Source organism: Oncorhynchus tshawytscha, linkage group LG09 (assembly GCF_018296145.1).
Source record: "Oncorhynchus tshawytscha isolate Ot180627B linkage group LG09, Otsh_v2.0, whole genome shotgun sequence".
Taxonomy (NCBI): domain Eukaryota; kingdom Metazoa; phylum Chordata; class Actinopteri; order Salmoniformes; family Salmonidae; genus Oncorhynchus; species Oncorhynchus tshawytscha.
In genome coordinates this window covers 81,318,352-81,330,392 of record NC_056437.1, presented here as the reverse complement: position 1 = coordinate 81,330,392, position 12,041 = coordinate 81,318,352, and the positions used below count along the sequence as shown (strand labels likewise).

At 44.9% G+C, this 12,041-nt stretch overlaps 1 protein-coding gene and 1 pseudogene across 1 annotated transcript; one reads left to right on the top strand and one right to left on the bottom strand.

Annotated features, from left to right (window-relative positions):
- Positions 1-3,906: 3,906 nt before the first annotated feature.
- LOC112234595 lies at positions 3,907-8,656 on the top strand (annotated as a pseudogene).
- A 70-nt stretch (positions 8,657-8,726) lies between these two features.
- LOC112234596 (heme oxygenase) lies at positions 8,727-11,257 on the bottom strand. Its single transcript, XM_042327634.1, has 6 exons — positions 11,189-11,257; positions 10,884-10,995; positions 10,494-10,709; positions 10,127-10,399; positions 9,165-9,213; positions 8,727-9,077 (listed from the first exon to the last, which is right to left on the bottom strand). The coding sequence occupies exons 1-6, from the start codon at positions 11,236-11,238 to the stop codon at positions 8,962-8,964; spliced, it is 816 nt and encodes a 271-aa protein (XP_042183568.1). The 5' UTR covers positions 11,239-11,257; the 3' UTR covers positions 8,727-8,961.
- Positions 11,258-12,041: the final 784 nt, after the last annotated feature.

Genomic DNA, 12,041 nt, shown 5'->3' with positions numbered 1-12,041 from the left:
CACTTACCGGACAATTGGCCATGGAGAGACCTGAAAATAGCTGTGCAGCGACGCTCCCCTTCCAACCTGACAGAGCTTGAGAGTATCTGCAGAGAAGAATGGGAGAAACTCCCCAAATACATGTGTGCCAAGCTTAGATTGTAGCGTCATACCCAAGAAGAATCAATGCTGTTATCGCTGCCAAATATGCTTCAACAGAGTACTGAGTAAAGGGTCTGAATACTTACGTAAATGTGATATTTCATATATATTTTTGTTGTTGGGGGCTGTAAATGTAACAAAATGTGGAAAAAGTCAAGGGGCCTGAATACTTTCAAATGCACAGTATAAGGTGGATATGGGTTTTCTGTTTTCTCTCAGCTGGGTACACAGTGGGTCCTAAACCTCTGATTGACCTGCTGAGGCAGCGCCGTCCGTACCTCTTCTCCAACTCCCTACCCCCTCCTGTCGTGGGTTGTGCTACCCGGGCTGTCGAGCTGCTCCTCGCTCCAATGAGGTTGCTCAGAGTGTGGGGGACAATACCATGAGGTGGGAATCGGGAGGGGACCAGGGCCTCTGTTTTGGTGAATGTGGTAGAAACCATCTAAGCTTATGGATTTAACATAGAGCACGGACAAAAACAGATGAGCCTTTTTGTGTTGGTCTTTGTGAAAACCACGTATGAGCAAAATCATGAATAGTGAATATGACAAGTTTTAAAAGAGCAATTGAATCAATCAAATTCAATCAAATCTATTTATAAAGCCCTTCTTACATCAGCTGATGTCACAAAGTGCTGTTCAGAAACCCAGCCTAAAACCCCAAACCGCAAAACTCCCTAGAAGTGCCAAAAAAAAAGGAAGAAACCTAGAGAGGAACCAGGCTATGAGGGGTGGCCAGTCCTCTTCGGGCTGGGCCGGTGGAGATTACAACAGAACATGGCCAAGATGTTCAAATGTTCATAAATGACCAGCAGGGTCAAATAATAATAATCACAGTGGTTGTCGAGGGTGCAGGTCAGCACCTCAGGTGTCAGTGTCAGTTGGCTTTTCATAGCTGATCATTCAGAGCATCTTCTACCGCTCCTGCTGTCTCTAGAGAGTTGAAAACAGCAGGTCTGGGACAGGTAGTACGTCCGGTGAACAGGTCAGGGTTCCAAAGCTGCAGGCAGAACAGCAAGGTGGACTCGGGACAGCAAGGGTCATCATGCAAGGTAGTCCTGAGGCATGGTCCTAAGGCTTAGGTCCTCTGAGAGAGAATTAGAGAGAGCATACTTAAATTCACATAGGACACCGGATAAGACAGGAGAAATACTCCAGATATAACAGATTGACCCATGCCCCCGACATACACACATTTCTGCTGCATAAATACTGGAGGTTGAGATTGGAGGGGTCGGAGACACTGGCCCCATCTGACGATACCCCCGGACAGGGCAAACAGGCAGGATATAACCTCACCCACTTTGCCAAAGCACAGCCCCCACAACACTAGAGGGATATCTTCAACCACCAACTTACTATCCTGAGACTTACTAAGGCCGAGTATAGCCCACAAAAGATCTCCGCCAAGGCACAATCCAGTGGGGGTCGCCAACCCGACAGGCAGATCACGTCAGTGACTCAACCCACTTCAAATGACGCACTCCTCCTAGGACGGCATGGAAGAGCACCAGTAATAGGGGTTAGAGGCAGAGAATCCCAGTGGAGAGAGGGGAACCGCCAGGCAGAGACAGCAAGGGCGGTTTGTTGCTCCAGTGCCTTCCGTTCACCTTCACACTCCTGGGTCTACACTCAATCATAGACCTACTGAAGAGATGGAGTCTTCACACAGATATAAAGGTTGAGACCGAGTGTGTGTCTCTCATGGGTAGCAGACTGTTCCATAAAAATGGGAGCACTATAGGAAAAGCCCTGCCTCCAGCTATTTCTTGCTTAGAAATTTAGGACAGTAAGGAGGCCTGCATCTTGTGACCATAGCGTACGTATAGGTATGTATGGCGGTGACCAAATCGGAAAGATAGGTAGGAGCAAGCCCGTGTAATGCTTTATAGGTTAGCAGTAAAACCTTGAAATCAGCCCTTGCCTTAACAGGAAGTCAGTCCAGAGAGGCTAGCACTGGAGTAATATGATTTAAAAAAATTGGTTCTAGTCAAGATTTTAGTAGCCGTGCTTAGCACTATCTGAAGTTTATTTAGTGCTTTATCTAGTAGCAGGAAAGTAGAGCATTGCAGTAGTCTAACCTAGAAGTGACAAAGCATGGATTAATTTTTCTGCATAATTTTTGGACAGAAACAATGACCTTGAGATTGACGAATCCCTTGTGCTGAAAAAGACAAGATTTGTGTTTATTCTGCATGAAACACTTTTGCTTGTTTCATCTCTTATCTGTACTGTGTCCTTCATAGGAGGATGGTGGCACTTTAATTGGGGAGGATGGGCTTGTGGTAATGGCTGGAGTGGAATTAGTGAGCAGTCAGGTTAGACTACTGCTCCGTTCCAGACATTATTATGAGCTGTCCTCTGATTAGCAGCCTCCACTGGTGTCCTTCCACACATGTTTACAGTTTCAAGAGCACTACATGTTTCCCAGAGAACCCAGTTAGCAACCATGACAGTTGAAGGCATTGATACTGTATAAGTAACGATGGCTATTTCTGTAATGTCTTCATTCACTCCCCCTCTCGTAGGTTCAGAAACAAAATGACCGAGGCTGAGTTCACCATCTCAGGCTCTGACCACCCCATCTGTCCTGTGATGCTGGGGGGATGCCAGACTAGCCTCTCTGATGGCTGATGACATGCTGAAACTAGGTGAGGCAACTGTTCAGGCTGAATATGAATGGAGCACATGCACATTTCAAGCATTATCAAGAAATTACAACACAGTCTGTATTGGTTTGAAATACTCTAAGGATTTTTTGTCCACTATTTATGGAACTGAACTATTTTTTGAAAACCTTGATCAAAATATTTCTGTGGGATTCCAAATGAGTGACACATCAACCTGTAGAGGGAGACAGAGATTCTCATTGGTATTTTGTATTCAACAATTTTGTCTCACAAAATGGGAGCTGACAACAATCAGAGACCTAATAGTTTATTAGCTGCAAACTACACTGCTTGAATTCTATGGCTGGAAAAAAATACTCATTTGAATCATTCTGGCCTTTTCTTGAAGAACTGTAGTCTTCAGTGTTATGTCTAGCTACTACAAGTACCCATTATTCTGTCTCCCACAGGAGTGTATGTGATTGGGTTCTCCTACCCAGTGGTACCAAAGGGCAAAGCCAGAATCCGGGTCCAGATCTCAGCGGCCCACACTGACCAGGACATTGACTCAGCTGTGGATGCTTTCATACAGACAGGCAGGAAGCATGGAGTTCTGCCTTAAATAGAAGAACTTGTGGATTATTTTGCTGCCAATAAGCAAGTTAAAAAGACAAGCAGCTTGCAGAGTTTGGACTGCGGTTACAGGTTACACAGGAGGCCTATGAATGACAGTGTGGACAAAGATAATTTATTACATACAGAATAATGTATTACAGATGATTATGCTCAATTGTGGTCAATACTATTTGTGTTGCAATTGAATGAATAAAATACTTTTAACAAAACGCTGGTATTTTAGAATGGAGCTAGCTAGATATGGTTGTAATACTGGGTAAACTAGAAGATATATTAAAGTATTGTTTTTATTTAGAGCAATAAACGTGTGCTTGCATCAACAGTAACTTGTAAACACAACGAACAGGGTTGTTGTTTCAGTTTGTTGTAGCACCACAATGTCCCTGGCTTGGTCGTATGTTTTTATTCTTATTTTTTATCCCCGTTCTTTTCCCACAAATTCTTGTAAGTCCCACCCTTCTGCAATCAGGATACGCCTCCTGCAATGTATTCAGCCAATCATTATCACTCGTTGATCATATCTCCCAATAGCAAAGCGTCACTGTTCGACTTCGCGGGAAAGTGACGATTTTTATTTGCCGCGAAAGAGTCAGCGTGGAATTCATTGTCCACAGAAGATCATTGGCGTCAATCACCAAAAACTGTTGCTTTTAGGATTATTAAACATAATCTATACCACTTTGTAGGTATAATCGGTGCATTATGTCTGGTTTCGACGACCCTGGAGTTTATTACAGTGACAGCTTCGGCGGGGGAGATGGACCCGGGGATGAAGGTGGAGTAAAACGGAGCCAGATCAAGAAACGATTCTGTGAATTTCTTCGGCAGTTCAGAGTTGGGACCGATCGCACCGGTTTCACCTATAAATACAGGTAAGATCGAGATTTAATTAAGTGCCACGAAGTCATTGTCGATGGCTACCGCCGGTTGGTGTGATGTTCCACAGATACCCAACGTTAAGGTTAGCTAGCCGTTAGTTAGCGAACAGTTAGCCAGTTACTGTAACGTTAGCTAACTAACTACCACTGATCACCACAATGGTCTTGAAGGAATAAAGTTTGACTCTTCAAGGTCCTGTGATTGTATTTAGTTTGTTTTAGTTTGCCTTATGATTATATTCGCATTCTGTTTTAAGATATTTATCTTATTGTTCATATTGATTGTTGACATGTGTTCTGCTGTGTAGAGATGACCTTAAGAGACACTACACCCTGGGGGAATACTGGGTGGAGGTGGAGATGGAAGACCTGGCCAGCTTTGACGAAGACCTGTCAGACTGCCTGTACAAAGCTGCCCTCTGAGAACCTGCCGCTGGTGAGAAGATTGATAGACTAATAACAGACAAATAATTTGAGGAGTTTTAATTGCAGAAATTGCAGGCTGAATAATTAATGGTTTAGATGGATTCCTATATTTTCTGTTGCTGATCATATCATACTGATCTTATATTCTATTTGGCAAATAATTATATCTGAAAATGATCCCTTTAAACTGAGCCCTGACATTATGATTGACAGCTGGAGGAGGCTGCCCAGGAGGTGGCTGACGAGGTGACCCGTCCCAGGCCCCTGGGAGAGGAGACAGTGCAGGAAATCCAGGTCATGCTGAAGAGTGACGCCCATCCTGCCTCCATCCGCAACCTCAAGGTAAGAGACTATCTGAGGATACAATGCTGGGCCTTTCAGCTTTCAGTTGGTTCATGTAGAAGGTGGCATGAAAGATGTCCCTCAATTTCCTATCCATGTAAAATGCCATGACTCTGAACTCTCCATCTCTTTCTCTCTGGTAGTCGGAGCAGGTGTCCAGGCTGGTGAAAGTCCCTGGGATTGTCATCTCTGCCACGGCTGTGCGGGCCAAGGCCACCAGGGTGTGTTTGCAGTGTCGTGGCTGTCGCTCTGTCATCAGTAACATCTCCCTGCCCCCAGGCCTGCAGGGCTACGCTCTTCCCCGAAAGTGCAACACGTGAGTGCAACGCTCTGAGTTGTTGAGTGTTTGTGTGCACACTCCAGTGCATGGAAAAAATGCATAAAGTCATTGTGTGTGTAAAATCATCTGCTTTATCATTGTGTGTGATTTCATTCTTAAACATCTCTCTCTCAGTGAGCAGGCAGGCAGGGTGAGGTGTCCTATAGATCCCTACTTCATAATTCCAGACCGTTGTGTCTGTGTGGACTTCCAGACCCTCCGTTTGCAGGAGTCTCCAGATGCTGTGCCACATGGAGAGATGCCCCGCCACCTGCAGCTCTACTGTGACAGGTAACACACACAGCATCGTCTGTGTGCCTCAATATTCTCAATTAAAATACAATTAACACATGCCCATATATACACAGTGCAAAGTGAGACCGGCGAGTACATACCACATTACAGCTCATGTTCTGCCTCCCCTCAGGTACCTGTGTGACCGTGTGGTCCCCTGGGAACAGAGTGACCATCATGGGGATCTACTCAATCAAGAAGGTGGCCCAAGCTAAGGGCAAGGGCAGAGATAAAAGTGCAGGTGTGGGCATCCGCTCCTCCTACCTCCCGTGTGGTGGGCATTCAGCAGGACACAGAGGGGAGCAGGTAGGCAACTCGATAAGGCTACTAGAGGTTAGATTACTTATCCAACATTATGTCCTATGTGGGATAATAGTACTATAGATATAATGCTATCTTTGTCTCAGGTCGTAACAGGGTCAGTCTCCTCAGGAAGGGGAGGCTGAGAGCTTTGGCCTCCTCCCCCCGACGCCTACGGCTCCCTCGCCGTTCCCTCGCTCCTTCCATCTACGGCAGTGATGACCTGAAAAAGGCCATCGCCTGCCTGCTGTTCGGCGGCTCCAGGAAGGGTGAGTCATGCACCATTGGAAATGGCATGTGGAATTCAAATAGATTTTTGATGTGCGTACATTTCTCAGTGTGTATGTATAATGACCTTTCCTGTCTCCAGGCTGCCTGACGGGCTGACCCGTGAGGAGACATCAGCTTGCTGTGCTGGGAGACCCCGGTACTGCTAAGTCTCAGCTGCTCAAGTTTGTGGAGAGGTGCTCTCCCATTGGGGTAAGGATGGGCTTGATGAATGATTATATTAATTTATATTAATTCATATATATATGTGTGTGTGTGTGTGTGTGTGTGTGTGTGTGTGTGTGTATTCCAAGATTAATTGAAAAAATATATATATTTCAGAGCAATCATGACACTCCCTCAACATAGATTTAGACCAGAATTACAAGGATGGATTCCAGAAGTTTCATTTGCTGACAATTTAATTTATCAGCATGCTAGTGACCCCTATCGAAAGCGCTAACCCGTATCTTCTCTCTCTCTCTCTCCCTCTGTCAGGTGTATACCTCAGGTAAAGGCAGCAGTGCTGCTGGTCTGACGGCCTCTGTCCTGAGGGACCCCGTCACCCGTGGCTTCATCATGGAGGGAGGAGCCATGGTGCTGGCTGACGGTGGGGTGGTGTGCATCGATGAGTTTGACAAGGTAAAGAAACATGGACAAGAGAGTACATCAATTGCTGAATACTTGACTGGTTTGTTTGCAGATGCTTAACTGTGTCTCTCTTTCTTTTCAGATGAGAGAGGATGACCGAGTAGCCATCCATGAAGCCATGGAGCAACAGACCATCTCCATTGCCAAGGCTGGCATCACCACCACCCTGAACTCCCGCTGCTCGGTGCTGGCTGCTGCCAACTCTGTGTTTGGCCGTTGGGACGACACCAAGGGAGAGGACAACATCGACTTCATGCCTACCATCTTGTCCCGTTTTGACATGATCTTTATCATCAAGGACATCCACGACCATCAGAGAGACATGGTGAGGGAACACACTTTAGTCTGTTCTGTGTGTGTGTGTGTGGAGGGGAAGGTTTATGCACAGGGATACTGAACACTGCCTAGGCTAGTGCAGTGTTAACACTATTGACCTTCTTTTCTCTCTCAGACTCTGGCCCGCCACGTGATGAACGTCCATCTCAGTGCTCATACTCAGACTGAGGGTGTGGAGGGAGAGATCACACTGGCCACACTGAAGAAGTACATTGCCTATGCCAGAACGTGAGTCTTGAAAAATCTTTTATTTCTGCAGATTTCTTCTGTGTATGTTAGATTCTGTTTATATTGAGTTCATGAACTCTACTTGCAGAGAAACAATACTACACGCTAGTATGTACACATGAAGGGGTTTGGTTTGTAACGGTCAAATGTGCCCTGACAGGAAATGTGGCCCACGTCTCTCTGCGGCGGCAGCTGAAAAGCTGAAGAACAGATACGTGGTGATGAGGAGTGGAGCGAGGGAACATGAGAGGGAGAGCGACAGGAGAGCCTCCATCCCCATCACTGTCCGGTACCTATATGATACTTCACCTGCCAACATCTTTACCAGTCAGGATACTGTCCATCTTCAGTGTCATAATGCTTTGTTCTCCGTGGTCCACTGCAGGCAGCTGGAGGCTGTGGTGCGCATCTCTGAGTCTCTGGCCAAGATGAAGCTGCAGGCCGTGGCTGGAGAGGAGGAGGTGGACGAGGCCTTGCGGCTCTTCCAGGTGTCCACACTGGACGCTGCGCTGTCCGGCAGCCTCTCGGGTGTGGAGGGTTTCACCACTCAGGAGGACCAGGAGATGATTTCCCGTGTTGAGAAGCAGCTGAAGAGACGCTTTGCCATTGGCTCCCAGGTGTCCGAGCACAGCATCGTCCAGGACTTCACCAAGCAGGTCAGTTACACTAGTCTACTTTGAACGTATACTGTGTTGAACAGAGACGGAACCACTTGGTCAAATACATTGAAGTACTTTGGGCATTGGAATGTTTGGCATTTGTCTATATGATTCAGTGCTGTCCTCAGTTGGCCTACGTGTTGCCCTGTAGCCTGTTTACCTGTCCACTGATCAGAATCTCTCTCTACCCTCTCCCATATACAGAAGTATCCAGAGCAGGCCATCTACAAGGTCCTTCACCTGATGATGAGGAGGGGAGAGCTGCAGCACCGCATGCAGAGGAAGGTGCTCTACAGAGTCAAGTAGTCTCACAAAAAGATATACGCACAAAGATTAAGTCACGATGGGCTTTGTAAATAGTAGAAGGGACCGGTGTCTCCTCAATTCACTCTTCCTCACAAGCCAGTGGACATCTTCATGAAGTCACGTCGATATGTCTTCTCCATCTTAGACCACAGAGCCACTACAGAGCCACTGATGTCTACCTTTTCATGTGTTGCTTTGCCAAGTTAAGCCAACAGTTGGATGAACTGTATTGTTGTTGAATTGTTTGGGGGTAAGAAAATTGATGTGAGAATGCCCTAAAGATTGTTAACGTTAGAATCATTGTGTAAGGTATTTTGTTTTGAAAATAAATAGCAAACTTCTTTATTTAGACATTTCTTATGTTGAAATGGTGTGCATAATCTTTAATGATACATATACAAAGATATTGCAATTAATACATGTCAATTTTCATTTTAAGATTGCCTTAGGTGTTTTTTTAAAAAGTCGTGACAAAGTGCTGTAAGTGCACACACCCTTAGGTGGTTATGACTAGTGAAGTGATTCTGTCAACTACATAAAAATACATATTTAAGGACCTATTTCAAGGCTTTAGAATACATAGATACCCATTCTGACTGTTGCTAAAGCAACACAAATACCCAGTGACAACTGCATGATGGACAAAGAGGAGATGATAGCTGGTGTCTCGGCCTTTTCTTGGTCCCCTGCAAAAGCAAAGTAATACCTTTCTATAACACAAAAGGAAGGCAAAAGATCACACATTTCCAATCAGCATATGAGCTTGTACTTACCATAAGCTTCCTCTGTGACCCTTAACATTTTCTGTAGATCATCAAAGACCTGAAGACTCCAATGAAAGAACACAATCATCAGCGATATGCGATGGCACCCAGTAACACGCTTACACTGCATCGTTCACTAGACCTTCCCAGTTTCACTTCCCGCACAGTTATGTTTAGTCTTTACCCGAATGTCACGTGCATGCTAATATGAAATGCCTATCTTGTAAGGTCTTCCACCTCCAACATACAGAATAAGAATGTAATACTAAAATAAAGTAGAACAAAAACATGAGAAAAATAAATAAGAAAACGAGAAAGCATACTATAATACAGGGACAGTCAGTTCCAGAACCATATTTAAAATGTGCATGGATACTGGAGTGATATCGGTAGATATGCATAGGGATATATGATAAAACAGTAGCAGCAGTGTGTATGATGATAGTATGTGAGTGTGTCTGTGTAGAGTCTATAAATGTATGTGCATATTATTTGTGTGTGAGTGAGTTTGTGTCTTGGAGTGTGCATACACAGTGCAAAAATAAAATACAAGGGTCAACTCTGTGTAGCTATTTAGTTAGCTATTTAGCAGTCTTATGGCTTGGGGATAAAGCCTGGCAGACTTGATGCACCGGTACCGCTTGCAGTGCAGAAGCAGAGAGAACTGTATATGACTTGGGAGGCTGGAGTATTCAACGATTTTCCAGGCCCTCCTTTGACACCGCCTGATATAGAGGTCCTGAATGGCAGGGAACTCGGCCTCAGTGACGTACTGGGCTGTCCGCACCAACTTCTGTAGCGCCATGCGATCAAGGGCAGTGCAGTTGCCATACCAAGCAGTGATGCAGCCAGTCAAGATGCTCTCAATGGTACAGCTGTAGAACTTTTCATAGTGACTTTTCATTACTGTATTAGTTCCCATAACCTATGTTCTTACCCAGTTTGCTTCCAACCTCTTCTCTTTCACTCACCTGGATGTTGAGGTCGAAGGCCATTATAGCCTCCTCCAGCACCCCATCCCTCTCCTCCTTGGTCAGCTCGATGCTGTTCATTCTGCTCCTGTACAGCTGCTTGAAGCGGTTAGGGCTTGACACTCCAGGGAAGGAGAAAAACGACAGTCCCTCTCCGCTGCTTAACCCAATTGACTTCTGGGTAATCTTCCCCAATACTTGTCCTCCTGACAGGTCACCTAGGTAACGGGTATAGGCGTGGGCCACCAGCAATTTAGGATTGCCTTCACCAATCTGAAGAGGGAAACAAATAAATTGTTATTACTAAGCAGGTACACAATTAAGATAGTGTGCCTACCCTGCATGTTGGTATATCTATAGCCTGTACCTTGCGAAGTCTCTGTGTATATCTGTGTGTTGCAGCAGGAATGATGACTCTCTTTTGCCACTCCTGTCCAAAGAAGTGTTCCAGATCTCTCTCTAGTGTCTCCAGTCGGGCCAGTTCCTGGGGGAAGTATATTGGTGCGACACCTGGGTGTGAAGCATTTCTGTCCATCTCCTCTTCCAGTGCTTTGTAGATCTCGTAGAGGGAACACAGAAGAAGCTGCCATGGAAAAGAGGGGTTACAGATGAATACTTAGTACACAGTGAGTGCTCATTTTCCATGACTATGTAGAAAGTTAAACAAAAGGCATTCTAGGCCGTTCATAATATGGAAACCACTGTAAATTATTTTGGCAAGTGGTTTTTAATATACTCTCAGATGGGCTTTTCTCACCTTGTACTGCGGAAGAGTTATCTGTCCCTTCTGATAGCTCAGCATCAGTTGGGTGTTTTCTGCCCTGACATGGATCTCTTTAGTCGATGCTTTTATCTGTTCTGACAAATCCCTGAGGAGAGATGGAGAACATTAGGAAGACATCCTGATTTACCTGAGTACAGTCAATGTGAGCACAGAGTTTGCAGTTAGTAATTGTGTTCTGTATGTTCAATACCTTTACTTTACCATATATCAGCCCTGACCTGGTCTGAAATACAATAATCTAGTAAACATATCGACCATTCATTACAAAATGACTGTACCTGCCAGGGTTCTGCATATCATCTTTCCGTGCCGAGTTGACAGTCTCCATGTCTGTAATCCAGAATGTTCCACAGGGATTCTGGCCCATGTTGATTACAATGCTTTCCACATTTGTTTCAAGTTGGCTGGATGTCCTTTGGGTGGAGGACCCTTCTTGATACACACAGGAAACTGTTGAGTGTGAAAAACCCAGCAGCGTTGCAGTTCTTGACACACTCAAACCAGTGCGCCTGGCACCTACTACCAAAACCTGTTCAAAGGCACTTAACTTTTGTCTTGCCCATTCCCCCTCTGAATGGTGTACATAAACAATATATGTCTCAATTGTCTCAAGGCTTGAAAATCCTTCTTTAACCTGTCTCCTCCCCTTCATCTACACTGATTGAAGTGGATTTAACAGGTAATATCAATAAGCGATCATAACTTTCACCTGGAATGTCATGTTTCTAATGTTTTGTGCTCTTGTTGTATGTACCTTTTAGTCTTCTGAAGATGAATCAAATCAAATCAAAGTTTATTTGTCACGTGCACCGAATACAACACGTGTAGTAGACCTTACAGTGAAGTGCTTACTAACAGGCTCTAACCAACAGTGCAATTTCTAAAAAAATACAAATTAAGGTATTAGGTGAACAATAGGTAAGTAAAGAAATAAAAACAACAGTAAAAAGACAGTGAAAAATAACAGTAGCGAGGCTATATACAGTAGCGAGGCTATATACAGTAGCGAGGCTATATACAGGCACCAGTTAGTCGGGCTGATTGAGGTAGTATGTACATGTGGATATGGTTAAAGTGACTATGCATATTTGATGAACAGAGAGTAGCAGTAGCGTCAAAGAGGGGTTGGTG